Source organism: Trachemys scripta, chromosome 1, assembly GCF_013100865.1.
Source record: "Trachemys scripta elegans isolate TJP31775 chromosome 1, CAS_Tse_1.0, whole genome shotgun sequence".
NCBI lineage: Eukaryota > Metazoa > Chordata > Testudines > Emydidae > Trachemys > Trachemys scripta.
Genome location: NC_048298.1, coordinates 335,057,092 through 335,084,840, shown reverse-complemented (window position 1 = coordinate 335,084,840; position 27,749 = coordinate 335,057,092). Strand labels below are relative to the sequence as shown.

Genomic DNA, 27,749 nt, shown 5'->3' with positions numbered 1-27,749 from the left:
ACCACTTGCGTTTCATGCATTTTGAGCCCAAACCTTGAAGTCCTTACTCAAGCTATATTCTCCTTGGAGCCAGTAGAAGATTTCCTTTAGACCCCAATTCAGGAAAGGGTCCCTATTCAAGAAATCACTTAAGTATGTGCTTAAAGTTAAGCATCTGCTTAAGAGGTTTTCTCAATCAGGGTCTCAGGTGGAACAAATAAAAACCCTTATTCATGTTGACTAGTTCCTTACACTATGAGCAGGCTCTGAGACTTCAGGGGAACTACTCGTTTTGTAAGGTACTACTCAATATGACTGAGGATGGCAGAATCAGGGGCTAAATAAGTGCTTCAGGTAGGGTGACCAGACAGCAAATGTGAAAAATCGAGATGGGGGTGGGAGGGTAACAGGAGCCTATATAAGAAAAAAAATCCAAAAATCAGGACTGTCCCTATAAAATCGGGACATCTGATCACCCTAGCTTCAGGATATGACCCTTGTTTATTTTTTGCTTCGTACACAGTGTAATTTAAATAGTACATAGGAGTTTAGGGATAATGGTAGGATGACAAATGGGAATGAGGATATGGAGGTAGATATTACCACATCCGAGGTAGAAGCCAGACTCGAACAGCTTAATGGGACTAAATCGGGGGGCCCAGATAATCTTCATCCAAGAATATTAAAGGAACTGGCACATGAAATTGCAAGCCCATTAGCAAGAATTTTTAACGAATCTGTAAACTCGGGTTGTACCGTATGACTGGAGAATTGCTAACATAGTTCCTATCTTTAAGAAAGGGGAAAATGGTGATCCGGGCAACTACAGGCCTGTTAGTTTGACATCTGTAGTATGCAAGGTCTTGGAAAAAATTTTGAAAGAGAAAGTAGTTAAGGACATTGAGGTCAATGGTAATTGGGACAAAATACAACATGGTTTTATAAAAGGTAGATTGTGCCAAACCAACCTGATCTCCTTCTTTGAGAAGGTAACAGATTTTTTAGATATAGGAGAAACAGTGGATCTAATTTACCTCGATTTCAGTAAGGCATTTGATACGGTTCCACATGGGGAATTATTAGCTAAATTGGATAAGATGGGGATCAAAATGAAAATTGAAAGGTGGATAAGGAACTGGTTAAAGGGGAAACTACAACGGGTTGTACTGAAAGGTGAACTGTCAGGCTGGAGGGAGGTTACCTAGTGGAGTTCCTCAGGGATCGGTTTTGGGACCAATCTTATTTAATCTTTTTATTACTGACCTTGGCACAAAAAGTGGGAATGTGCTAATAAAGTTTGCGGATGACACAAAGCTGGGAGGTATTGCCAATACAGAGAAGGACCGGGATATCATACAGAAAGAGCTGGATGACCTTGTAAACTGGAGTAATAGTAATAAAATGAAATTTAATAGCAAAAAGTGCAAGGTCATGCATTTAGGGATTAATAACAAGAATTATTGTTACAAGCTGGGGACGCATCAGTTGGAAGTAACAGAGGAGGAGAAGGACCTCGGAGTATTTGTTGATCACAGGATGACTATGAGCCGCCAATGTGATATGGCTGTGAAAAAAGCTAATTCAGTCTTGGGATGCATCAGGCGAGGAATTTCCAGTAGAGATAAGGAGGTGTTAGTACCGTTATACAAGGCACAGGTGAGACCTCATCTGGAATATTGTGTGCAGTTCTGGTCTCCCATGTTTAAGAAGGATGAATTCAAACTGGAACAGATACAGAGAAGGGCTACGAGGATGATCCGATGAATGGAAAACCTGTCTTATGAAAGGAGACTCAAAGAGCTTGGCTTGTTTAGCCTAACCAAAAGAAGGCTGAGGGGAGATATGATTGCCCTCTATAAATATATCAGAGGAATAAATACCAGGGAGGGAGCGGAATTATTTAAGCTTAGTACCGATGTGGACCCAAGAACAAATGGATATAAACTGACCATCAGGAAGTTTAGACTTGAAATTAGATGAAGGTTTCTAACCATCAGAGGAGCGAAGTTATGGAACAGCCTTCCAAGGGGAGTAGTGGGGGCAAAAGACATATCTGGCTTCAAGACTAAGCTTGATAAGTTTATGGGGGGGATGGTATAATGGGATAGCCTAATTTTGGCAATTAATTCGTCTTTGACTACTAGCAGTAAATATGCCTGATGGCTTGTGAAGCGATGTTAGATGGGGTGGGATCTGAGTTACTACAGAGAATTCTTTCCTGGGTGTCTGGCTGGTGAGTCTTGCCCACATGCTCAGGGTTTAGCTGATCGCCATATTTGGGGTCAGGAAGGAATTTTCCTCCAGGGCATATTGGCAGAGGCCCTGGGGTTTTTTTGCCTTCCTCTGCAGCGTGGGGCATGGGAGATTTTGCTGGAAGATTCTCTGCATCTTGAAGTCTTTAAACCATGATTTGAGGACTTCAGTGGCTCAGACACAGGTTTGATATAGGAGTGGGTGGGTGAGATTCTGGCCTGTGTTGTGCAGGAGGTCAGACTAGATGATCATAATGGTCCCTTCTGACCTTAAAGTCTATGATTCTATGATAGCATAAAAAGATGCAATATCTCCTTTTGTAACCACAATGTTTTTGAAGTATATAACATATTACCTGTTGCTTTTTAAGCCATAAGGTTGTTCTTACAGGGATATTGGCGGGGAGGGGTGAAGAAGCACAGGGACTAGAGGGCTGGGGTAGTGGCCATGGGGGAAGCAAGAACCCTGTGGGGAGGGAGTAGGGGAGAAGCCAGGATATAGGGACCTGGTGAGGATGGGGAGGAATGGTGTTTGGTGGTGGTGGAAGCAGGGGTCTGGAGGGATGTTAGAGGGGTGTGGAGCAGGAATCTGGGGTGGGAGGAAGTAATAGGGGTGTGGGATGGTAATGACTGGGGAAATAGGGATCCAGAGGCGATTGGGGGCAGGGGGAATGGCGGTGGCAAAAGAAGCAGGGATGCAAGGGGGAGAAGTGGGTAGATGGGGGTGAAAGCAGGCAGCTGGAGTTGGGGGCATTGGAGATGGGATGGGGAAAGGAGGGACCTGGAATTTATGTGGTGAGGAAGGGACTGTTTATAACAAACCCTGGGTTTTTCAGTTCCATTTTCCAGCAGAAAAGCATTGTGCTGGAAAATTTTCGACCAGCTTTCTTAGTGACAATTATAGGATGTACCTAGTGTGCTAGAAGCTTATGACAGACAGTGACCCAGGGAAGCTTGATAAAGAGATTGTCTCTAGTAAATTTGAGAGTTAAGAGGTAAACCTTCGGAAGAGGACATCTGGGATGTTATTCTTCAGGATTATTACCTGTGTCAGGTGACGGTATTGGATAGCAGGGATAAGGAGGTCAGTTTAAGAAAATGGTGCAAATAGTCAGAATTTAAATGTATAGGACCCTGAGGTAGATTTTGAGGTAGTCCTGATCTATACTGAGTAGAGGAATTGCACTTGTCCCAAAAGGAGGCTGATCAAATTAGCAATTGTGTTCTGCAGCACCAAGCAAAAACAGGAGTTGGAGTATGTGGAGTCTCTGATACAGTCACTCAAGGAGCAGGCAAGGAGAGAACGAGGAGAGCTCTGCAGCTTGGAGCCCCAGGAGGATAGTGCGTGTGAAGCTGGAGGGGAGTGAGCTACTGTGCAGTAGCCTCGATGGGAATTGATGACCCAGCTGAGTACGTGTGTGTCGCTCTTCTCAAGTGCTCTCATTCCTGCTGAACATCACCACTTAAAAGCTTGCTGCCAAATGAGTAGGGCCCTACCAAATTCACGGTCCATTTTGGTCAATTTCATGGTCATAGGATGTAAAAAATCATAAATTTCATGATTTCAGATATTTAAATCTGAAATTTCACGATGTTGTAACTGTCAGGTCCTGACCCAAAAGAGGGTAGTGGGGGGGGGGGTCACAAGGTTATTGTAGGGGGGTTGTGGTATTGGCACCCTTACGTCTGCGCTGCTGCTGGCGACGGCACGGCCTTCAGAGCTGGGCGTCCAGAGAGTGGCAGCTGCTGGCCAGGAGCCCAGCTCTGAAGGCCGTGCCACTGCCAGCAGCAGCGCAGAAGTGAGGGTGGCTTGGAATGGTATTGCCACTCTTACTTCTGTGTGGCTGCCTTCAGAGCTGGGCCCTCAGCCAGCAGCTGCCACTCTCCGGCTGCCCATTGTCACCCTTGCTTCTGCGCTTCTGCTGGCAGTGCTGCCTTCAGAGCTGGGCACCTGGCCAGCGCCACTGCTTTCCGGCCACCCTGCTCGGAAGGCAGTGCTGAAGTAAGGGTGGCAATACCACGACCCCCCTAGTATAACCTTGCAACTCCCCCGCAACCATCTTTTGGGTCAGGACCCCCAGTTTGAGAAATGCTTGTCTCCCCTGTGAAATCTGTAGAGTATAGGGTAAAAGTGCACAAAAGACCAGATTTCACGGCCTGACACACGTTTTTCAGAGCCATGAATTTGGTAGGGCCAAAATGAAAATATCACATGGAGATGCTGGTGCATTCAGCAGCAAAGGAGTTAAAGCATAAGAGAAGCTTTAGCAGAGGCAGGCGCAAGGTATGGGCAAGTTCTGGCCACCTTCCAGGCACACCACCTCAGGGGAAATGTGGGAGGAAAAAGCATGTTTACAGTCAAGAATGATCCCAAGATTTCAGACCTTCAGAGCAACATTAAGGAGAGTGATGGCAGTGTCAGAGACATGGGACAAAGAGAACTTTTTACCCAGGAGGAAGACTTCAGGCTTTGATTCATTCAGTTGTAGGAAGTTATGTTTGGAGCCAATAATTGAAACCTTCTGTCCTGTTTGTGGGTTTTGGAGAGCTGCTGGCATACTTCCAGCGGGTTAACCAGTCTTTTGGAATTCAGCCTGTGCTGATTGTCCACATGTGTGCTGTGCAATTAATAAAACCCAATGGAAAGGGGATCAAGTTACTAATATATATAAGGAGAAAGAAACTAAGAACAGATCCAGGAGAGAGAAGCAGTATTGAGTAACGGGTTAATAATGTACTAACTGATGGATTTTGGCAAAGGGAGGCAGGCATTTAAAGGTTCATCTACATTGCACTCTCCTTTTGGTAGCATATAGAGAACATACCCTACGTGTCCCCCTAGCCTGGATATAATTAGCAGAATGTGGATGGCAAGTAGAGCAAGGACATGCCTGAGCCCCGTGGATATGTACCTAGGTATGCACCCTACCTGCCCAAGCAGTGCCTCTCCCATCTATATGGTTGTTTTTAGCAGTGTAATGTCCTGCTGCACCTCTGTTGCTGGAGTCTTTCCCCGCCAGACGGAAGGACTCCAGCAGTGGGGAAAGAGTCTGGCAGCAGGGTTCTGGAAAAGCTCCAACAACCTTAGAAATGCACATGTAACATCTCATAGTGCTATGTACTATTCTCTGTGGACCAGACAGAGTCCAGGAAGGTTATTCATATGCAAGATGTGGAGTGAATGAGCCAAAGGCTCTGTACTGTGCCCCGTACACAGTGTATCTTCAAAGGTTGTTTAAAAGCTTGTATGATATTATATTGCATTTGTTTGAAAAATAGCCCATGAAGAGAAATTGGAAAGATTAGGACTGCAGTTCAAAGAGAGAGGCGAGAAAGGTACATAAAATGATGAATGGTACAGACAAGATTAACCAGGGTCTCCTATTTTACAAATGCAAGAACCAGGAGAAAGTCAATGAAACTGAAAAGAAACAAGTAGTAAAATGATAATGGAAATTGTTTTGCACAACTCTTAGTTAACCTGGGGAACTCCATGCCACAAAGCATAATTGAGGAGAGGAGTTTAGCAAGATTCCAAGAGAGATGAGGTATGTATACTGATAATGAGAACATCTACACCTTACGTTAGATGGGACAAAAACATGAAGGATGGATGTACATCTTAATACTTCAGCACATAAGCCAGCCACTGACTGTGAAGGGTTAGGGACAGGTTATATAATATTTGACAGTTACAAGAACTCTGTCACCTTCTTCTGAAGCATCCGGATCAGACCATTGTCAGAGACAAGATGTCAGATTAAAAGGCCCACTGGTTTGATCTGGTATGGGAATTTCAAAGAGAGATCCTCAGATCAGGAAAGGCAAGCACTCAAAAGGTGAGTCTCTTAATCTTTCTGACACTGCTTATTAAGCTCTGTAATGCTGGTGGTAACCAAACACTCAAACATCCAGAGATAAGTCGAACACCCCTTTTGGTAAACTGGAGCCAAGGGTGCTCAGCACACACCACAAAAACCTAAACAATCGCCACTAGATTCTAAGGGGGAAATCCAGAAGACATGGCTGAAGTTCATGTTGTTAAAGTAATTGCTGTAATTTAATTCTTGATTGTCCCAGTCCCCATCTCAGAGAAGCCACTACATTCCTCAACTTCTGACAGGCCTCCGCTCACATCACACCAGGCCTCTATTGATCCCTTAGTTACTGTGGCCAATTCTGAGGTTTCTGGTCCTCCATGCGTGTTGCGAGCTTCTGGGTCCAATAGCAACATGTATCCCCGTAAGGGCATACAAATATTTGTCCCAAACATTCTTCAGACATGCAAGGGGAGGGGAGTGCTTAGAGCCAGTAGATTTAACCATATTCTGTACAGATTTGCATAGTACTCAAACAAGCAGCTCTCCTAAGCTGTTCTCTTCAGATTCTCCTACTGTGATAGCAGAGTGCCTTATCTTTATGAAATAAATAACAGATAATAACAAATAACAGAATGGCAACAGTGCCTGGCACCATCCCTTCCTACATACTCCACAGCAGCTGTGGTGGACAGAGAAGGATTTTGTAGGCACTAAGGGTTACATTTTCAAAAGCGCTGAAATAACTAGGTCACCTAAGTCACATTTTTCAAAAGTGATTTTGGCCCATAGGAGCCTAGCTCTTTTTGGAGCCAAAGCCCCATTTGAAAATGGGACTCAGGTGTTTCTGGAGAGCAGAAAGTGTTACAACTCCCACTTCCTTGTGTATCTCCGACCAGACAGTACAGGTGAAGTCAGACTCGTTTCTTCTCTTTCGTGATTTCTCGCCGATTCTTATAACTCATTTGTAGAAGGGGTTTTAAAAATCAGCTGCTGTCAAACTAATGCTCCCAAATTGCTTATCAAACTGACAGTAGTTCAGAAATAAATCCGCTCCACACCTGACTCTCAATTTACACCCACCGCAAAACATTCTTTTACCTCACTTACGAAAAAGTTTGTAGGCGCATTTAATAAGAAGAAAGAAAGAAAGAAAGAAAGAAATCCCCGCAGTTAAAGACTGCTTCACCAGGATATCAACATGTGGCTGAGTACGATTTTCTCGTAGGCTATATCTACACGGCACATCACTGTTGGCAGTGTGTAGGCTACACGCGGCCATCAGTGGTGATTAGCCACTGGGCCAACAGAGCTATGCCCAGGCACCCTGGCCAATTGGGGGGCCCTGGAAAATGGGCACCCCCGCGCCCTGACCCCACGCTGCCTGCCCGCCCGGCGCTCCTGCCAGGGAGTGGGGTCAAAGCGCAGGGGCTTGCCCCGCTCTGCCAGCCTGCCAGGTGCTCCTTACACTGCTCTTCAGCCAAAATGCTTCTGAAATAAATGTAGTCAAACTTTACTAATTCTGGGTCACTGAGAACAAAAATGATGCTTAAAATTGTTGATTGGCTCTAGTTTTCAAGATATGCTATTGGGTCAGTATATACGACCCTTGACTTGGGAATGGCGGAGGATAAGTGAGTTATAAAGGGAAGGGATCTCAATTTAAACCAGAAATGACTAAAATACATCTTTGACTGGATCTATGAATAAATCTATGACTGGGTTTGGACAGTACTTGCTTTTTAGGCAAAACAATGAATGATGCAATCTGAAGCTGGTATTGCATCATACATGATATGAAATGCATCATGTTATTCCTAGAAGTCATGGATGATGCAATCATAACGAAGCTTACATCACTCTGCTGAACAAATTGCCCTATATCAGCTCTAGAAATCATACAGTGTCATGCTCTCTTATTTGTCAGTGTTTGATTTTGCAAAGGGACACATTTCTGTTTAGCCAAAGTGAGCAGAGATGCCTCGTACTTGTGTGAACAGTGCAGATAACTTCTGCTATGTTTGTGGTGAAGTGACTTTTGCATCACAGAAGCGCAATATAACCACTATGTTAAGAAAGCCTATCACCTTTATTTTGGCTGCAAAATTGGAGATCGGGACAAGAGGTGGGCCCCACACATATGCTGCAACACTTGTGCAACAAATCTTCACCAGTGGTTGAACAGGAAAAGGAAATCTATGCCTTTTGCAGTGCCAATGATTTGGAGAGAGCCAACAGATCATACCAGCAACTGTTACTTCTGCATGGTGCCTCCAGTTGGGAAAGGTGTGTCAAAGAAGAAAAAGTGGACTGTGCATTATCCAAACATTCCATCAGCTATATGCCCAGTACTCCACGGAGAAGGACTGCCAGTTCCTGATGCACCAGAATCATTCTCACTTGAGTCAGACGAGGAAGAGGATGAAACTTCTGGTCCTGAACCATCAATGTCACAGGACCCACATTTTCTCCCATCCTCCTCCTCTGAACCACACCTTGTAACACAAGGTGAACTGAATGATCTTGTCAGGGATTTGGAACTACCCAAGAGTAAGGCAGAGCTGTTGGGCTCCAGACTACAGCAGTGGAATCTCCTGGCAGGTGATGTTAGGGTTTCCATATCCCGTGACCGTCCAAAGGATCTTGTCCCATTCTTCTTCATGGAAGGTGATCTTGTAGCCTGCAACAACATCGATGGTGTGATGGCAGCCCTCAACATCGTTCACGATCCAAATGGGTGGAGACTGATCATTGATTCATCGAAGATGAGTCTTAAAGCTGTTTTACTGCATAACGGCAATGTTTTGCCATCAATTCCAGTTGGTCATGCAGTCCATATGAAGGAAACCTATGACAACATGAAACAACTTTTGAGCTGCATAAACTATGACCAACATCAGTGGCAGCTTTGTGGCGATTTGAAGATTGTTGCTCTCTTGCTTGGTCTGCAGACTGGATACACAAAGTACTGCTGTTTTCTCTGCGAATGGGATAGTCGTGCAAGAGATTCCCACTACATCAAGAAAGATTGGCCACTCCGACAGTCATTGGCGCCTGGGAGGAAAAGAGTTCAGCATCCACCACTTGTTGAATCAAGGAAGATTTTGTTACCACCCTTACACATCAAGCTGGGTCTGATGAAGAACTTTGTCAAGGCCATTGGCAAAACACAAGCAGCTTTCAAGTACCTCCGTGGAAAATTTCCAAGGTTAAGTGAAGCTAAGATAAAGGAAGATGTCTTTGATGGTCCTCAGATTCGTGAACTTCTTCAAGATGATGCATTTGACCATGCACTGCGTGGCAAGGAAAAGACGGCATGGAAAGCCTTCCAGTTAGTGGCAATAAATTTTCTTGGAAACAACAAGGCAGACAACTACAGGTTGTTGGTGGAAAACCTCCTCAAGGCATACAAAAGCCTTGGTTGCAACATGTCACTAAAGATACATTTTTTGCACTCTCATCTAGATTTTTTTCCACCGAACTGCGGAGCAGTGAGCAACGAGCACGGTGAGCAATTTCACCAGGACATTGCAACAATGGAGAAATGCTATCAGGGCAAATGGAGCCCATCAATGCTTGCAGACTATTGCTGGACAGTGACAAGAGTTTCTCCATTTAATGAATACAAGAGACAAGCCAAGAAGCGCCGAGTAGACACTGAATAGGACTAAACTATGTACATAATAGTTTTTTGCCTTTTGTTTCATAATAAATTTTATTTATATAACCCTTTTGCTGATTTTTAAAGTGTTACATAAACAGGACAGGTGAAATATTATCATGTAAAGCAACCATAAACACATGAAAAGACCTAGGTTTACAATTTATGATTAAAACTCTACTATCTACACAATATACATAGACATAAAATGTAAAAACTTAAATATCTTAGAAACAGTCGCCAATCAGTTGTTTTAATTGTCATATTTGAATTCAGCACATCAAAATACATAATAAATAGCACATTTTATCTCTGAAGCAGATGACTTCTCAGAAATTGTAGACCAGTGTTATCAGTATACATACCTCATCTCTCTTGGAATCTTGCTGAATTCTTATAATCAGTTATGCTTTGTGGCAGGGAGTTCCCCAGGTTAATTAAGCGTTGTGCAAAAAAAAAAATTTATCATTTATCATACTGTTTGTTGCCTGGTTAATTGTCTCCATACCATTCATCATTTTGTGTATCTCTTGCCTCTCCCTCTGAACTAATCCTTCCAATTTCTCTTCATGTGGTATTTTTCAAATTAAAAACCTTGTATGATATTATTGTATTTAACAGCCTTTGAAGGCGCACCTTGTATGGGGCACAGCACTGAACCTTGGGTTCACTCATTCTATGTCTTGTATACAAATAACTTTCCTGGACTCAGACGGGTATACAGAGATTAGTACACAGTAGTATGAGATGTTGTGTATGCATTTCTAAGGTTGTAGGGAAAAAACGTGTGATATGTTATTTGAGAGATAGTGTGTGGTCCTGTGAATAAAACTGCATCCTACAGCATCCACATATGAGGCAGAGTTAAGTTGTATACGTATCCTTACTTTAACTCCTAGGCAAAGTTGACATCTCCGGAATTTCTAGGGCTTTTCTATGCAGCTAGCTTTCTCAAAGTCCTTCTCTACTTTTGTGAGTGATCCTCTTTAAAGTCCCAATCCTGCATCGTCATGATCACTAGCAGGGGAGTAGGGAGCTACATTAACTGATCCAAAAGCCCATTGGGAATATTTTTAATATCCAAAGCCATCCTTTGGGATTTAGTCCCTGCCACTGAAGTTATGAGGACTTCAGCACCTTGCAGAGCGGGCCCTTTGTTAGCAGTCACTTCAGTATAGCCAACATACCCGGTATAATTAAAACAGAAAAATTAGGATTTTTAAGAAAAAACTGGTACAAAAGGAGCTTTCTATAGTATTCCATCCATGGCTATATGTGACAGAGTGGGGAATGTTCTCCACTGTGTTAAATGGAATTGAATTGAAGTAATACTGTGGTTCAGTGGTTGAGTTAAAACCAGTGGTCTGTATCGATACAAGGAGCTTTTACTCAAATTGAATCAGTTTCTGTCATAGAGCAGGCTGGAAATAATCAAACTGCTGAAAGGAACATGCTGTCAAGGTTCATGCAACCCACTAAATATGTTTATAGTAGGGGAGACTCAACTTTATTTAAAGAGTTGTAATTTTGAAAATATAACCCAATTTTAAAATGTACATGTGGGTTGTTTTAGATGTTAAGACGTCAGCTGCCTTGCTGTGGAAGGCAGTACTGTACATTTTCAGACTCCAGAACTGCTGTGCTCAATTCTGTCCAGTTTACAGGCAAAGTGGTTTTACTGAGAAAACATATTTGTATAGCATACTGTCTGCTGTGTACATATTGGCACAAATCCTTAGTGATCATTTAAAACAAATAATTTTTATTCAACAGAGTTTCAACTCCTGCATTCAGCTAATGGTAGGAGAACTGTTTATCCTCGTCTATGTTAAGCTTATTAATGTGTAACATGATAAATGTGTAGAACTGATATGGAGGGGGTAAACAGCCCGAGGGAGAGAGCGGCTTTCACCAGTGACCCCTTACGGCATGCTGGGATACGTATTCATGATTAAAAGCTGCTTTTTATGAAATGCAAAAAAGGTTGCTACTGGAAAGACTGGCTGGCTCAGAGGATAGAGCGCCTTTCATATTTGGTCAGTAGAGACCAAAGTACCTTCTGCTGGCCGTTCAGTAGCCTCTCAGGGTATGTCTACACAGCAGCTGGGACTCTGGGCGCGTGCTTTCCAGTGGGGACAGACAGACACATGCTAGCTCTCCTCAAGCTGGTGTGCTAAACGTAGGAGTGCGGCCATGGTGGCACGGACAATGGCTTAGGCTTGCCTCCCAAACACACGTGCACCCGACCCCTTGGGTGCATCCTCGGGTGGTTAGGCCAAGACACCACCTGTGTGCTGTGGCCATGCTGCTCCTTTGACTGTTGAGCTAGCGCATTTGTCTGCCCACGCTGGGAGCATGCTCCCAGCTGCTGTGTAGACATACACTGAGAAATGAGTAAGTGGTTCTGTGATGGGGTGGACCAGGCCCAGAAGCCCCCTGCTAGAGGCCTCAGGGTCCTGCCCCATTCTGTCTGAGGGAGGAGCAGAAGTCCTCCAAGTGACCTAGAGTGGTTGCAGGGAAGTACCCAATCAGAGAGGCTTCAGGGAGCAGCCAGTCTGGGCCCAGGAGGGCCCTGTAAAGAGGAGCTGGAGCTAGCAGAGTGCAGGCAGTGCTCCTGGCAGGCCAAATGGAATTGCAGCGGAACAGATAGCTCAGTATTAGTAGGGACTAGAGTTGCCAGGCATCTGGTTTTTGACCGGAATGCCAGGTTGAAAAGGGACATTGGCAGCTCTGGTCAGCACTGCCGACTGGGCCATTAAAAGTCTGGTTGACGGTGCTGCAGGGCTAAGGCAGGCTAGTCCCTACCTGTCCTGTCTCCACACTGTGCCCTGGAAGTGGCCAGCAGGTCCGGCTCCTAGGCGGGGGGGATGTCAGGGGGCTCCGCACTCTGCCCCCACCCCCGAACTGTGGCAGTGCCTACGGGCGAGAGCAGCGCGCGGAGCTTCCTGCCCCCCGCGCCTAGGAGCCGGACCTGCTGGCCACTTCCAGGGCGCAGCGTGGAGCCCAGGGCAGGCAGGGAGCCTGCCTTAGCCCCACTGCACCACTGAGCGGGAGCCGCCCGACGTAAGCCTGCGCTCCAACCCCCTGCCCCCCCTCCCACCCCCCCCCTCGGCCCCACCCCCCAGCCTGGAGCCCCCTCCTCCACCCCAAACCCCTCATCCCCAGCCCCACCCCAGAGCCAAGAGCCTGTACCCCCTTCCACACCCCAAACCCCCTGTCTCAACCTGCAGCCCCCTCCCACAATCCAAATCCCTCAGCTCTACCCCCCAGTCTGGAGCTCTCTCCTGCACCCCAAACCCCTCATCCCCGGCCCCAACCCAGAGCCTGTACCCCCTTCCACACCCCCAACCCCCTGTCTCAACCTGCAGCCCCCTCCCACATTCCAAATCCCTCAGTCCCACCCCCCAGCCTGGAGCCTCTCCCTGCACCCCAAACCCCTCATCCCCAACCCCACTCCAGAGCCTGCATTCCCACCTGGAGCCCTCACCCTCTCCCGCACCCCAACCCCCTGCCCCTGCCCGGAGCCCCTCCTATACCCTGAACCCCTCATTTCTGGCCCCACCCCAGAGCCCACACCCCCAGTTAGAGCCCTCTCACCCCCTCCTGCACCCCAACCCCCTGCCCCAGCCCAGTGAAAGTGAGTGAGGGTGGAGGAGAGCGAGCCACCGAGGGAGGGGGAATGTAGTGAATGGGGGGCAGGGCCTCGGGAAAGAGGCGTGGCTTCAGGGAAGGGACAGGACTAGGGTGTTCGTTTTTGTGTGATTAGAAAGTTCGCAACCCTAGCAGGGACGGGGGAGCTAAGAAGCGCTCCTGGCTGGCTGCTGGGCCTGAGCTTAGAAGAGAGCTAAGGGCAAGCCACTGGTGAAAGCCCGAGTCCGTCCGTCCCCCCACCAACTTTTTTGGCCCACATTGGCAGCTCAGCAGAGGCCAAACATTAAATGGTCTATGGAGACTGACCTCCTCTTTGCCATAGAGGTAGCTGTTGCTGGTGGGAGCCGGTGCATGTTAGCAGCAGAGCAAAAATGTGGTGCTGCAGCTCATGCTGCAAACAAAGAACATGGGACTCCAGGCCTGTTGATCCGGCACCTTTCACCAGAACTAATCTCTCTCAGGCCTGGTCTACACTGTGTGTGTGTGTGTGGGGGGGGGGGGGTGGCAGGTCGATCTAAGATACGCAACTTCAGCTACGAGAATAGCGCAGCTGAAGTCAACGTATCTTAGATCGACTTAGAATCACTTACTTTGCGTCCTCGTGGCGCAGGATTGACGGCTGCCATTCCCCCGTCGACTCCGCTTCCACCTCTCGCCGTGGTGGAGTTCCGGAGTCGACGGCAGAGCGATCGGGGATCGATTTATCGTGTCTAGACGATCCCCGATAGATCGATCACTACCCGCCAATCCGGAGGGTAGTGTAGACGTACCCTCAGAGATTCCCAGCAAAGTGACATGAATTTGGCAGATACTCATTGCTTAGAGACAATCAGCTTCAGGCCTTGGTATTTCCCCAGCACGGTGAGACAGGCTGAGTCCATGGAACGCAGCTGCTCAGATTCCGCTAGGAGGAGTCACCAGCATCCATTATTTCTTGTCAAATCCATTTGACATTTAATTACAATCCCTGATCTATTCCAAACTATTTATACAATAACAAAACAGTGCTGCTAATGACTCCACAAAGGAAGGCGACAGGAGTAGATACCTGTATCTTCCATGGTGGTTCTTTAGAAAGGAACTCTAAGTTGCTAGTACAAGATATTAGCAGGTTCCTAAAAGAACTGTAAAGCTGAAGATGGGACTGGCAGAGGACAGCGAGGTTTTTAACCTCCTTGGCACTGACAGACTCAAAATGCCCAAACAGCCTAAAGCTACACCACTCAATTTTCAAAGCCAGGCTCAAGGAGTTAGCATCACAGACCTCCTGACTTCCCGCACCAGAGGGGCTTAATGAAACATGGAGGGAATTTTGGGAGAACCCCCGAGTCCAAAATCCTCTCAATCCTGCCACTTTCATCCAGACTTGACTCTCATTAGAAAAACAAAAGCAAAGCTAAGCTGGCATCAATAGGTCTCTCTCCCTCTCTGTGTGTCATTTATAGACAGTGAAATGTAGTTTAAAAGAAAAGAGTGCTAAGGTCTCTCTCTTGATTTATTTTGCACCAAACCTGTCCAAGAGATAGTTAGCCACCAGCCATTGCATTCTCTGCAAACCTGAGTTACATCAAATGAAGCAACAAAACCTGGCATCATGCAGGTGAACGTGTATCTCATTCTGCTGGGATTCAGAAACCTTCCCTCGCCAGTGAAAAAATACATTTCTAGCTTACGCCAACTCCTTGTTATGTGTGACTTTGTTTCAGATCTTTCAATATGTGTTAGAATGAGAGAGACAAGGCAGGTTGAAAGATCAATACAGAACTCCAGCATTTCAAATATTGATAAAGCTTACGCGAGTCCGGCTGCCAGACAATTTCGCTACAACCTTTCCTTTCCCATATACAAAATGCGTGTGCCTAGAATCCAGTGCTGTAAAGAAATGAAGCATGTTAATTATTAAGAGAGGAGTGATATTTTTAAAGAATATCAGACTCTTTCCAGGGTTACAGGATCCCTGTTTAAACCTAATGCATGTTCCCCTCTAGGCCTTCTGTCTTTCTGTGATGGTTTTTTTTTTGTTTTAACTTCCTGCATTCAAACATCCATTTTACTTTCCTGTAAGTAGGACACACATTTATCCACACTGAGCATGGTTTCTGCCTTAACTCTACCTATTAATAATGCAGTAGAGAATAACGCAGGCCATCCATTACTTTGATGCTCTCATCTAGCAGAAAGTCAACCCAGGAAATTAGGTTTATCTGTTTTTTGTTTCACGATATGGAGTTTGTAAATTGTCTTCCCTCCCTCCCTCCCCCCACCCATTTCCCATTTCTGGGTACTTCATCAAGATAATTTCTGTTCTGTAAAGGTGTAAAGATAAAGTATCTGCATACGCCCCCTCCCTCCCTACTCATAGATCGCATGTGCTTTAGAAGGAGGAGAAGAAGGATAGGCCAGGGGTTAGGAGTCTAGCTAATGCTTTGACAAATCCATGTTCAATTCCCAGCTCTGCCACAGGCTTCCTGTGTGACATTGGGCAAGTCACTTAGCCGCTCTGTGCCTCAGTTCCCCATTTGTACAATGGGGATAACAGCTCTGCCCCACTTCACAAGACTGTTTGAAGATAAATATATTAAGGATTGTGAGGCGCTGAGATACTACATTGATGGTGACCACATAAGTACCTACGGAAAGACTATCCCAAACCTGGCTCCACATTCCAGGCATTTTTTGCAAGATGCCAGGTCATGAATAAATGAAGGCAGAGGAAAAGATATACTCCATCATATAGTTAAATGCTTAGTTCCACTTTCTTTAATCTCAGGATCAGTTGTGTGCACTCGTTAATGAGATTGGCTCCATACATGTACCATTTACACGTCTAGTTGAGAGTTTTGCCTCTTTGGCTTTCCATGTGTTATCATCATGTAGTCATGTTGACTGGAGCACATGTTCCCTTACATATAGTTGATGATGGGATGATCAAGGATTCAAGACATGAGGACCCATCATTGCAGTGCTGTAGCAATTACTTGTCCAGCTCAACAGTTGGAATTCAGAGGAACCCTGTTAGAGATGGATAAAAGTGAAAGCTTTTCCTTGTCAGTTAATAGTCTTGGAATGAGGCTAAAACAAATCCAGCAGATATTGGTGATAACGAGGTGAAGAACTATGTTAAATCATCTGAACTGTATTTGTCTGAGATAGGGTGACCAGATCACCACACTAAAATATCAGGACACATTGGGGTGCCATCAGCCCCTCCCACAGTCCACCCCTGCTCCTCCCAAGCTCCGCCCCCACTCTGCCCCCGGTCCCGCCCCCTCCCTGCTCGCCCCCCCCTCCGCCCTGTGCCCTTCTTCATTCCCCGGCCTGCCGCTGGCTTGCTGCGTCCCTCCTCAGTCCCCCACCCACTGCTCGCCTCCCCGCCCGTCCGCCACTCGCCTCTTCACCCCCCCCGCTCGCCATTCACCCCTATGGTGCCAACTTCCCCTCTGCCAGGTGGGTGCTCGCCCACCCCCCGCCTCTTCCGGCCCCTGCACTGCCTTCACCCCGCCCCCATTCCACCCCCTTCCCCCAAGTCCCCGCCTCCTCCCCTGAGCGCGCCGCATACCCGCTTCTCCCCCCTCCCTCCTGGAAAGCGCTAAGCACCGCCAAACAGCTCTTAGGCGGCAGGAAGCGCTGGAGGGCGGGAGGAGTGGGAACGCGGCGCGCTGGGGGTAAGCAGGGGAAAAGGAGGTGAGGAGGGGGGAGCTTGGCTGCAATTTTTCCCTGTGGGTGCTCCAACCCTGGAGCACCCACAGGGTCAGCACCTCCCTCCCGCTCACCTCCTTACCTGAATATCGGGACAAATGGCGTCCCGATTGTACATTGATCGGGACGCGGGACAAAGGGTTAAATATCAGGACAGTCCCGATTTTATTGTGACATCTGGTCACCCTAATCTCAGACAATACCTCGTATGGTGGAAGAGTGTCTGACCTGACATCTGGAGGGCAGTTTACAACCCCTAGCCTCCCGTGATATCTCTGCTTACAGAACCTGGATGTTGGCTCTGACATCTGCGTACGAGAGAACTGTACTTGTACTATCCATGCTGTGTAGCTCTTTCAAAGGACCATAAGCTATTTCTGTTCTTAGATGCATCCTGAAATTCGTATTTTGTGTAGCTCTAAGCAATGTATTCTGTGAGAGTTAGTGATTTAAGAACAAACTGCATAAGGCCAAGATGCAAACTTCCAAACCGCTCAATCCAAATCATTTGAACCATTAATCCATCCGAACTGGGGGGGGGGGGGCGAGGAGTCACCCACAAGGATTTAATTCTACCCCTAAGATAATTGGTCTTTCCAGAAATGCACATAACATGGGTCTTGGAGATGAGAGCAGTCTTCAGGTCTGTACAATAAAAGTGTAAGTGCAAACAGTCAACAAAAGGGATTTTGTAACCTCCTACCATCGGGCATTAGTCTCTAATACGACATTCACACTGCTGGGTGCCATGCAGGAATAAGCAATAGATATGGAAATTCTCAGTCCCTCACAAGCACTTAGGAATGGTCACAGGCTCACGACACAGTGATCAGATCTTCAAGTAGGAGAGGGATCAGAATCCAAATTTCTTTTTTTACTACAAGCCCACATAGGAAACTCCCAGTGATCTATATGAGAAGATAGAAAGGGAACTTTGGCAATGGAAACAATAGCCTACTATAGGAGAAACACTTCTCGTGCCCACTGGCTTGTTCCACTGCTGATGGACAAAGTCATAGCTGATCACGCTGGATTTCCAGTCTCACCAGCTCTGATTACTCAGATCCAGAGCATGTTTTTCTCACACACCTTGACGCCTGAAATGAGGCAGATTAAATAGTTTGGTCCATAACAGGTGTGTCAAGTCATCCTAGCATCTAACAAAGAATTCACAAAAATTGTTTGTTTTTGTGGATTTTTTTAAATAAGAATTAATTGGAGGACATTTGTAACAATTTGAACAATTGTATCTTTTCACCAGCTCCACCCACAACGATTTCACATTAGAATCAAATCAGTAGGCCACTTCTTGGGGATTGGTCTAGCCATCACTTGGTTTTCATTCTTTAGTAGTCAGGCTCATCAAAAGCAAACTACAATACATACAAACCCTATTTAAGAGCCAGGATTCTCTGGAGGAAAGACAATTGTATGTCCTAAATATTGGAAGCCCTCTTTTGTGCTGTCTGATTTAGAGAGTTCCAGTTTCTAGAACTCATTTCTTTTATGAGGGCAGAAACCTCAGCTTGTACGGTCAGTGAGCAGCAAGTTCAGCGCTGACCCACCCTCTACTAGAATATGAGGTGTGAGCAAGGGTTGGTATTTTTAAAGGGCCTAAAGGAGTTAAGCTGGGATTGGGCAGTCCCTCTGGCCCCTTTGAAAATGCCAGCTAAAGTGTCCAATTTAACTGGCTACCCATGAATCATATGGTACCCAAATCTACCCTGGGCCCCGAAGGGTGAGTGTTGGACAGTAGTTACCAGAGTTTAATACTAATATGCAACAAAAAATGGCGAGGGCTCCATACTGTCAGAGAAAAAGGAGACCAGCTAAACCTTTGACTAACAAGCTCAGGGTACAGCATGTACCTACTGCAGAGCTCAGCTTGCAGGAGAGCTTTCCTATTGATGAGCTAACCTCGCTGTTCTTGATGTGCTGCCAGAAAGCCCCTGGTTTAGTGACTGCCGTTTTGTCACAGTTAGACACATGTTGACAATGCACTTGATTGCAGTATAAAAGACTCTTTAAGATCAAAGTCAATGGTAGTCCTCATCAGCTTGCTTTGCGTGTTTTCGAATGTCCTTTTCAAGTAAGAACAAAGGCTTTGTGACCTAAGTAGATACAAACACATGAAAAAAATGAACATGGAAATTCTTTCCAAAGTGTTCTGAATTTTTATCTATCAATTTTCAGTTCAATTTAATAATGCTTGTATTGGCATGATAAGCTGTCCATGTCTTGCCAGTATTTTCTCTGCTTTTCATACAACTCCCAGTAAGGCCATGCTCCGTGGAGTAGATCTGAATAGCTCTCAGGAGCTCTGTCTGGAGTAGTAATGCCACTCTTGAAAGTCAAAGTCAATCCAACTGTTTGTTTCTTATTATTCAGAGACATAACTGTCAGTTCTCTGGTGTCTAAGAACCATGTCTAAGTGGATTTGTGTTTTTTTCTCAGTGTTTTTGGAGTCTGTTACTTGAAGGTCATATAAAAGCTCATTTTGCTAGAGGTGTATCAGTGATGGCAGGCAACCTTAGGGGGTTTCCACTCAAGAGCTTCAAGACAGCCATATTAACCAAACATCATCACCCCTCCCGAATCATGCCGTGCCTCAAGCTTTGGTCTGTTTTGGGGCTTTTGCAACTCTTCTGACTTTGACTTTGTACGGACAGTGATGATCACCTTTCAAGTTACAAGGTGATCTGCCAGAAGCTATTGTTTCTACTGACCCCTGTTTCCAAAGGGCATAATATGTTCTACAGCCAAAGCCAGTGTAAACAGGATACTGAGGAACTGCCAATCCCGTCTACCTTCTGATAGGCACAATTAATTCTACCTCGTGCTCTATAGCACCTGCCATAGGTGCGTCTTGCTAACACTATGAATCAAAACCTTCCAGCCTAGCTGTGAGGTAGGCGAGTATTAACATTTCCATTTTACAGATGAGGAAACTGAGGCACGAAGCAGTTGTGACTTGTCTGATGTCACGCAGGAAGTAATGCCAATGCCAGACGTAAAACTTAGCTCTACGGACTCCCAACCCATCCTTTAACCGCAGACTGGTCGTCTCCTCAGCCTGGCAGTCCTCTCACATGAGTTCACATTCCCTCCTGCACCTCTTCACAAGAGCTGGAGTCTATTGCTTTCTAGATGCGTATTGTCAGCATTGTTCAAAAAGGACAGGAAGGCTGGAGGCTATCATATAGTGTAAATACACAGCCCTAGCCTGTTGATGCTGCCTTGAAAATCCCTGGGACCTTTCAAGCACTCTCAAAACTATCCCTGCAGACCATATGCCTAATAGTGTAGATCTGTGTAGGACTCTCACCCATAGGCATAGTTTGACTTCTATATTTGGGTGGGCGGGCAGCTCCAGTGAGGCCAATGGGGCTGTGTGTGGGGATGGGGGCGGCAAATTCCTCGCCTGCCCGAGGCTGGCAGTTTGTAGAGGCCTGCTCCCCACCCCCAACTACGCCCATGCTCTCTCCTTAAGAGACCACCAATCCTTGATAGGTAATTTTCTGGTTTTCCATATCCTTCAGCCTCAGGAAACGTGACAAATCATGATATGAAATTCCTAGATGTTTTTTCCTTTAAAAAAATGACAGTTTTAATTTCACCATCAAAAAAGGGATACTGTGTAGTCACTGTAATTGACATCCCGCTGTTTGTTCTTGTATAACACCTTTTCTTCTGTCTTCACTCAAGCTACACTTCTGATGAAGCAGGCCTGGCCACAGACATCCTCCTCTTGTGCCACAGAGGGTACCTTTCACCTCCCAGTGGACACTGGGACTGAGAACAGAACTTACCAAGCTTCATCTGCAGCATTCAGTAAATAAATCTCTTTTCTTCTGGGGTTTTACTTTGTTGTTTTGCTTCTGTTTATCCTCCCCCCACCCCCAGTGGTTTGGCGGTTTATGTGGGACATTTGGTCTGCTGGCAATGTGTTGGTTAACTTTGTGTCTGTTAAGACTGCTTTGGGTATTGGGTACCAAAAGAAGTAAATGATTATTAATAATACTGGGCTCGATAGCATTTACTTACGTAGTTGGGAAGAACAATTCCCTTCCACTGCAGGAATTATTGGCTGAAATTCTATAGCAGGAGGTCACATTAAGGTGATCATAATGGTCCCTTCTGGACTTAAATCCTGCTAATCTCTGAATACCTTCTTGTCCTGAAGCCAAGCTAAATATCACTTCTCCCAAATAAATTTGCATCCATAAAAATATGCCAAGGAGGAAACACCTACTTGTGTTAATTAAAAAGAGATAAATATGGGGTTGAGTAGGGAAGCCTCTGTTTTACCTGTATCCTTGATCACTGAGAAAAATGTAAATCATTTTCAGATATATATTAATACGTTAGTGTATGATGCCCCTCCTCTTAAATGTGCAGAAATCTAGTACAGTAGGTTTGGCCAGATTACTGTACTTGGACTCTCTCTGGTCAAATAATGAATTCTACTTTGGTAATAAGCAACAGAACACACACAGTAATTAAGCAAAATAGTTTATGTAGAGCGGAATCCAGGAGAAGAGAGGGTCACTTCATCCTTCATTCAAGAAGGCAACAGAAGCTGGTAATCCCCAAATACAGATGATTTTCCAGGGATTCAAGTGAAACTCTCAGTAGGACTTTCCCATCCACTTTCCCGCTGTTAGGCTCACTAAGCCCCAGTTATCACAATACCCCAACCGATGGCTATGTATCCTTCTGTTGATAAGTTTCCTGTTTTGTTTTGTTTCAACTTGCAGGGCAACAGTTTTCCACTACACACTTCAACTACGGTCAATGTATGTATATAGTCACAAGGGTACCTTTGTTCCAGTGCAAATCCTTTAATTAACTAGGCAATTTTAAAGTTATACTGTGCATACTAAAAGCTCATGCAACAATTGCCATTTTAAACGCAAGCCATACGTGGTCCACAATCACATCCCAAAAGTCACTGCTCTGCCCCAAGATGAGGCCGTATCTCTGAAGTGGCCACACAGCTCAGTACTGATACAGAAGGACAGCCTAAGATGAATACATCTGGTTTTTCTATTTGGTGATAACCCAACATCTGTCTGTGAAATATTATTTAGGTAGGAGCAACAGAAATCCTCAGAGATGGAAAATTCTGCATATTTAGGATTTTTTTTCTATCAGTCTAAAAATTAATATGAAAAGAATGCGTCTGCTATTCAGTGAACTACAGTACTGCAGAATCTACAATATTGAGATTTACATGGTACAGGGGATTTAGCCACACATCTTCCACTAATTGTAATGGAAGATGAATGACTAAGTGGCCTGTACTGCTTCTAGCAGTGTTGTAGCCGTGTTGGTCCAAGGATATTAGAGAGAGAAGCTGGGTGAGGTAATATCTTTTATTGGACCAACTTCAGTTGGTGCCAGAGACAAGCTGTTTTGCTTACACAGAGCTCTTCTTCGAAAATCTCAACCTGCAGCTAAACACACTGAAGGCTAGATGAACTTCCTCATTCATCCCAAGAAGGGGTTAATAGCTAAATCCATAGGTGGTGTAATGGAAGCTGGGGGAGGCTAAGCCTCCCCAAACCTCGCAACGCCGGAGGGGGGGGCAGTGCTGGATTTGGGGCCCAAAAATCTCCCCCGCCACACCCCCGGGGCTGCAGCAGGAGCACAGAGCTTTACCGGTTTCGGGGTCACAGCGGTGAGGGGTGAGCAGGGGAAGGGGGAGCAGGGGAAGGGGCAGAATGGGGATAGAGCCACGGGGGAAAGGGCGGAACTGGGGAATGGCTCCAAGCTCAGAGCTCCAGCCAGGATCTCTGCTGCTGTCCTGGCTGAGAGTTTGACCCAGGCCAGGGCTGAGCTCTCGGCCCCTTCTCCCCCAACCTGACTGGGACCACAGGGAGCTGAGAGCAGTGAGCAGGAGTGTGGCCTCGGCTGGAAGAGGTGGGGCAGGGGGCTAGCCTCCCCCAAGGGGGACCTTCACTTGCTGCCCCTGGTAAAATTATCACAATTAGGCTTTAAAATTAACACTGTTCTAAACACTGTTTCTAAAACTCACACACATCATGTGTCATTGAAACTTGATTAAAGAAGATTTTAATCCACAAACCAGTACAAATTTTTCTGTTTTAATTTTTTCCAATTAATAAATACACCAGATTTAGATTACATCTGTCTAGAGTACTGTGTCATCTATTTTTTATTTTGAAGTAACAGCTAAATCAGTGAATCAGGAATCCTGAAACTCTGGCAGGTTTGAGTGATTACAGATCATAGCAGTAAAAACATGCAACGCGTAGCATTTCCACTTCCTCTAAATCCACATATAAATTTAATCAGGAATGAGATCTGATGCCAACTAATCACAATCTAGTAGGTCTTTGTTAAAAGAATCTAGGCCAAAAGCAGTGAGAATGCTATTGTGGAGGAGAATGGTGGTGGTGAGTAAAAAGTTTGTAAGTGGATTTGCTATGTACATAAAGAATTCTACCAGCCTTTAAAACAGCAGTTCCTGCCCCTTCCACTGATATGGTAAATGTGGAGGTGAATGGAAAGGTCGTTGCTTTAATAGGGCTTTTAAATGATTACACATTTAGTAATATCACTTTAAAGCTTTTTTCAATCTCACTTCCTCACTTTTAGTTTAGTTCCCATTGCTAGGCTAACCATGACCTGCGTCAATGTCTGTGATTCTTAATTGTGATGCTAGATGCGGAACTGAAACATTAGCTAGATGGAAAGTGGCCCACTTTATTTTAAAAGCCAGCACTGCTGGCTCTTGGCACTTTTAAGCTGGAGGGCATTTGCTATGGAAACACAGGAGGTTCTTCCTTTAGGCTGTTAGATTGTCTGTGTGAAATGAATGGGTTGTTTCAGTCCACTTCCTAGTGGGTAAGTGACACCCCACAATTAGTATAGTATAAGCAGTGTTGTAGCCATGTCGGTCCCAGGATATTAGAGAGACGTGGGTGAGGGTATATCTTTTATTGGAGAGCTTCTGTTGATGAGAGAGACAAGCTTTCTAGCTTACACAGAGTTCTTCTTCACATCTGGGAAACTTACTCAGGTCACGTCTACACTTAAAATCTACACTGCGCTGCTGTAGCTCTTTAATGAAGATGCTCTACGCTAACAGGAGAGAGCTGTCCTCTTAATCCACCTCCATAAGAGGCAGCAGCTATGTGGATGGGAGAAGCTCACCCATCGACGTAGAGTTGTCTACACTGGGGATTAGGTTGGTACAACTCAGGGATGTGGATTTTTCACACATGAGCTCAGAGGCGACGCGTGAGTGGGGAGACATGGGGTCATGTGCATCCCCAGATTTCTACAAGTGCCGAGCTCTCCTTCTCCTGCTGCACCTCCCACCCGACATGTTTCCGGCTTGCTCAGCCCCTGTCCCTGGCAGCCGGGCCCGGGCAGGGCCGGAGGGGGCGGGATGGAGCCACTTCTCATACTGGGTGAGGATGGCCTAAGATGGCCAGGTGCCCGTTTTCGACTGGAAAGTCCAGTCGAAAAGGGGACCTGGCAATGTCCGATCAGATCTACTGACTGGACACCCAAAGTTCAGTTACTGTGGGGAAGGGAGGCAGGGAGGCGCTGGGTCATTACCTATTCAGCCGGGGGCGGCTGCAGTTCCCAGCCCTCACTCTGCCGGCAAATCCCTCCTGACCTGGGCAGGAGGAGTGGAAGGGGAAAAGCAGTGAGTGACAGTGGGGAGGGCGGGGAAGAGGAGTGTGGAGGTGGTGGGCCTTTGGGGGAAGAGGCAGAGGAGCGGAGGTTCCGGCACTCCAGCTTGAGTGCCTGTTTTTAAAATATTATCAAGTTGGCAACCCTAGGGTGGCCGCTTTGGGTTGCTGCCTCTGTGCAGTACAGCAACTGGCTGAGGAGGCGGCGGTGGCCTGCCCCTTCCGCTCCCAACCCGGGCCTGGCTGCCAGGAAGTGGGACCAAGTGAGCCAGAAACGTGGTGGCGAGGCGGGGTTCCAGTTCACGCTGCCCCTGTCCCCCGCAGTTGGGCCTGGGTGGGGAGGTGGAGGGGGCAGGCCACCGCCACCTCCCCAGACGGGCTCTCGCAGACACAGAGGCAGTGACCCTGAGCGGCCACTCTCAGCTCGTATGAGAAGAGGGTCCATCCTGCCCACTCCACTCCCTGCCCAGGTCCATCTGCCAGGGACAGGGGCCGAACAAGCCGAAAACATGCCGGAGGAGGAGGTGCAGCAGGAGAAGGACAGAGCCCTCTGCCCACAGGTAACTCTGGTGGGGAGAGTGCGGCAGCCCCAGGCCAGGCTCAGGATGCGGGGGTCGCTGGAGAAGGTGCCAGAAGCAAGTTCCCTGGCCTCTGCTCAGCCCAAGTTCAGGGCATTGCCCACGCTGCTCCTCCTGCTGAGGTGTCCGTGAGGGCGCGGGATCTCCGGAGACATTGTGGTGCTGTGAGTCCCCCGGGGTCAGGCCCAGCCCAGAGGCATGAGCTCCCCACTTCTGTGGCGCCAGCCCCCCAGGAGCCAGCAGGATTGGCTGCCCTGACCCAGGGAGGTGGGGCAGACCTGTGCCCCTCATTTACATTATGCCCCCCGCAGTATCAGCAGGCACGAGTCGTCTGCCTGAGCAATGTAGTTATACCAATGCAGGTCTGTAGTGTAGACCTGACCTCAGCGTGTCACAATTAGCAGTTTTATTGATAGTCTCAGCAGAGACTGAGGGCCTGTCTACACTCACAGCACTGCAGTGGCACCGCTGTAGCACTTAGTGAAGATTCTACCTACACTGACGAGAGAGCTTCTCGTGCTGGTAGTGGTACTCCACCTCCTTGAAAGGTGGTAGCTATGTCAACAAGGGAAGCTCTCCCATTCACATAGCGCTCTCTACATGGGGGTTTAGATCAGTATAAGTACGTCACTCAGGGGGGTGATTATACGGACATAAGTTTGTAGTGTGGACCAGGGCTGAGAACTGAATGGGCCCTGATGACTGAGGGCTGGTCTACACTGAAAAGTTACATGGGCATGGCTCCTTCTCTCCAGGCTATGCAAAATCCACACCCCTGAGTGACCTAGTTAAGCCAACCCAACACCCAGTGTAGACGGTGCCAGGTCAATGGAAGAATTCGTCCGGCGATCTAGGCCTAGTCTACATTAAAAGGTTAGGTTGACCCAGGGTGTGAAAAATCCACACCCCTGAATAGTGTTGTTAAGCCAACCTAACCCCTGGTGTAGACAGCACTAGCTCAATGGAAGAATCCTTCAGTCGACCTACCGCCTCTCAGAGAAGTGGATTACCTCTGCCCACAAGAGGGTTCTCCCGTCGGCATAGGTAGTATCTACATGGAAGGGGTGCAACTATGCCACTGTAGCATTTCAATTGTAGACAAGCCCCTAGTTACCACCTCTGGGGGAGGTGGATTAACTATGCTGACGGGGGAACCCCTCCCATCACTGTAGTATGTGTCTACACTGAAATGCTCCAGCGGCACGGCTGCAGTGCTGCAGGTGTACTGCTGTAGCATTTTAAGTGTAGGCATAGCTTGAAGCTCCCCCTCCATCCCTAGAAATGGTCCCTCCACACCAGAGCTTTGGCACATTAGCAGGGAAAGAATGGATGAGGATTACTTTGTCATTTACAAATCATACCTGTGCATTCCCTTTCCATGCTTCCATCTTAGCTTTAAGACGTTTTTACTCCCACATATGCACATTTCTGTAGATCAGAGAAAAGATCATGGATATTCTGCCATTTATTAACATGTTTGTTCCAAATTACAGGGATCAGAAAGCATTTAGAGGCTGTTTGCTAGTCCCATAAAGTGTGCTATTATCTACAAGCTGTTTTAGGGTTGTGAGGATAAGATGGAATATTAATGGAACTGAAATCTTGTCCTTTAATTGCTGTTGTGAACATCGACAGATTAAATTTTCACTGTGTCAGAATTTTTTGATGTGTAATCACTTTTTAAGAGGCTCCACTTTTCCACTCCGCTGTTTTCAAACTGTGCTGCAACTCATCAGTCTTCTGTGTTAGATTATCTATTTTTGATGTTGCACAGGCTTTATAAATATGACTTCTAATGTTCACAAAAATGAGGCATTCCAGTGAGAGTCAGACACTGCAGGCAAGCACTGGGGCAGTCTTTTCACATACACCTCTTCCGCTGCACTTCAGTCCTCATCTGCAGTACCTCCTTGCTCATCTGATTTTTCGAGTCCCCTGCACAGTTCTGTCTACTATTCTGACTTGCAAGCACTCCTCTTTATTCTAGTCCTTAGCTACACCTCAGCATAGACTAAATGTGATACAGACCTTTGTGGTGGTTTTGTGAGATGAACACATTTCCATGGACGATATTAAGACTCTCAAACACATTTGTGACCTAAGTCAGGTTTGTACTGAGGTGAAAGGCTAGAGCGCATAGAGACTTATTAGACTGCCTTAAAAAAGAACTTAAAGCACAGCTGTAAGGCTTTCTAGAATTCCCCCACTAATTTACCATTAAGTACAAATGATTCAGTCAAAACTTCATACACATGACCTTCATTTTAAGTGTCTGTGTAACCCTTTAACCCTAAAGGGAGAAAATCAACATAGAATTCCGGTACCCTTACACCCTTTTTTACAGGAATCCAATAATTTCCTCTGTCCTGGCTGTTCTCTATATATCTCAGAACTTTGTTTACTTTTTTTACTGCTGTTATGCGCTATAAGGCAAAGAGCATTTT

General features: G+C 46.3%; 1 protein-coding gene across 6 annotated transcripts in view; it reads left to right on the top strand.

The window, feature by feature from the left end:
* Positions 1–27,749, top strand: part of FAM168A (family with sequence similarity 168 member A) — a 341,239-nt gene that overhangs the window by 290,795 nt on the left and 22,695 nt on the right. For 2 of the 6 annotated variants that reach the window (XM_034759178.1, XM_034759177.1), the window contains 3 exons: positions 11,484–11,510; positions 20,766–20,891; positions 21,818–21,856. In XM_034759178.1, the coding sequence (XP_034615069.1) occupies positions 11,484–11,510; positions 20,766–20,891; positions 21,818–21,856 (192 nt within the window). The remainder of the gene's footprint in view (positions 1–11,483; positions 11,511–20,765; positions 20,892–21,817; positions 21,857–27,749) is intronic. The other 4 variants (XM_034759179.1, XM_034759182.1, XM_034759180.1 and 1 more) reach the window with 3 other exon arrangements.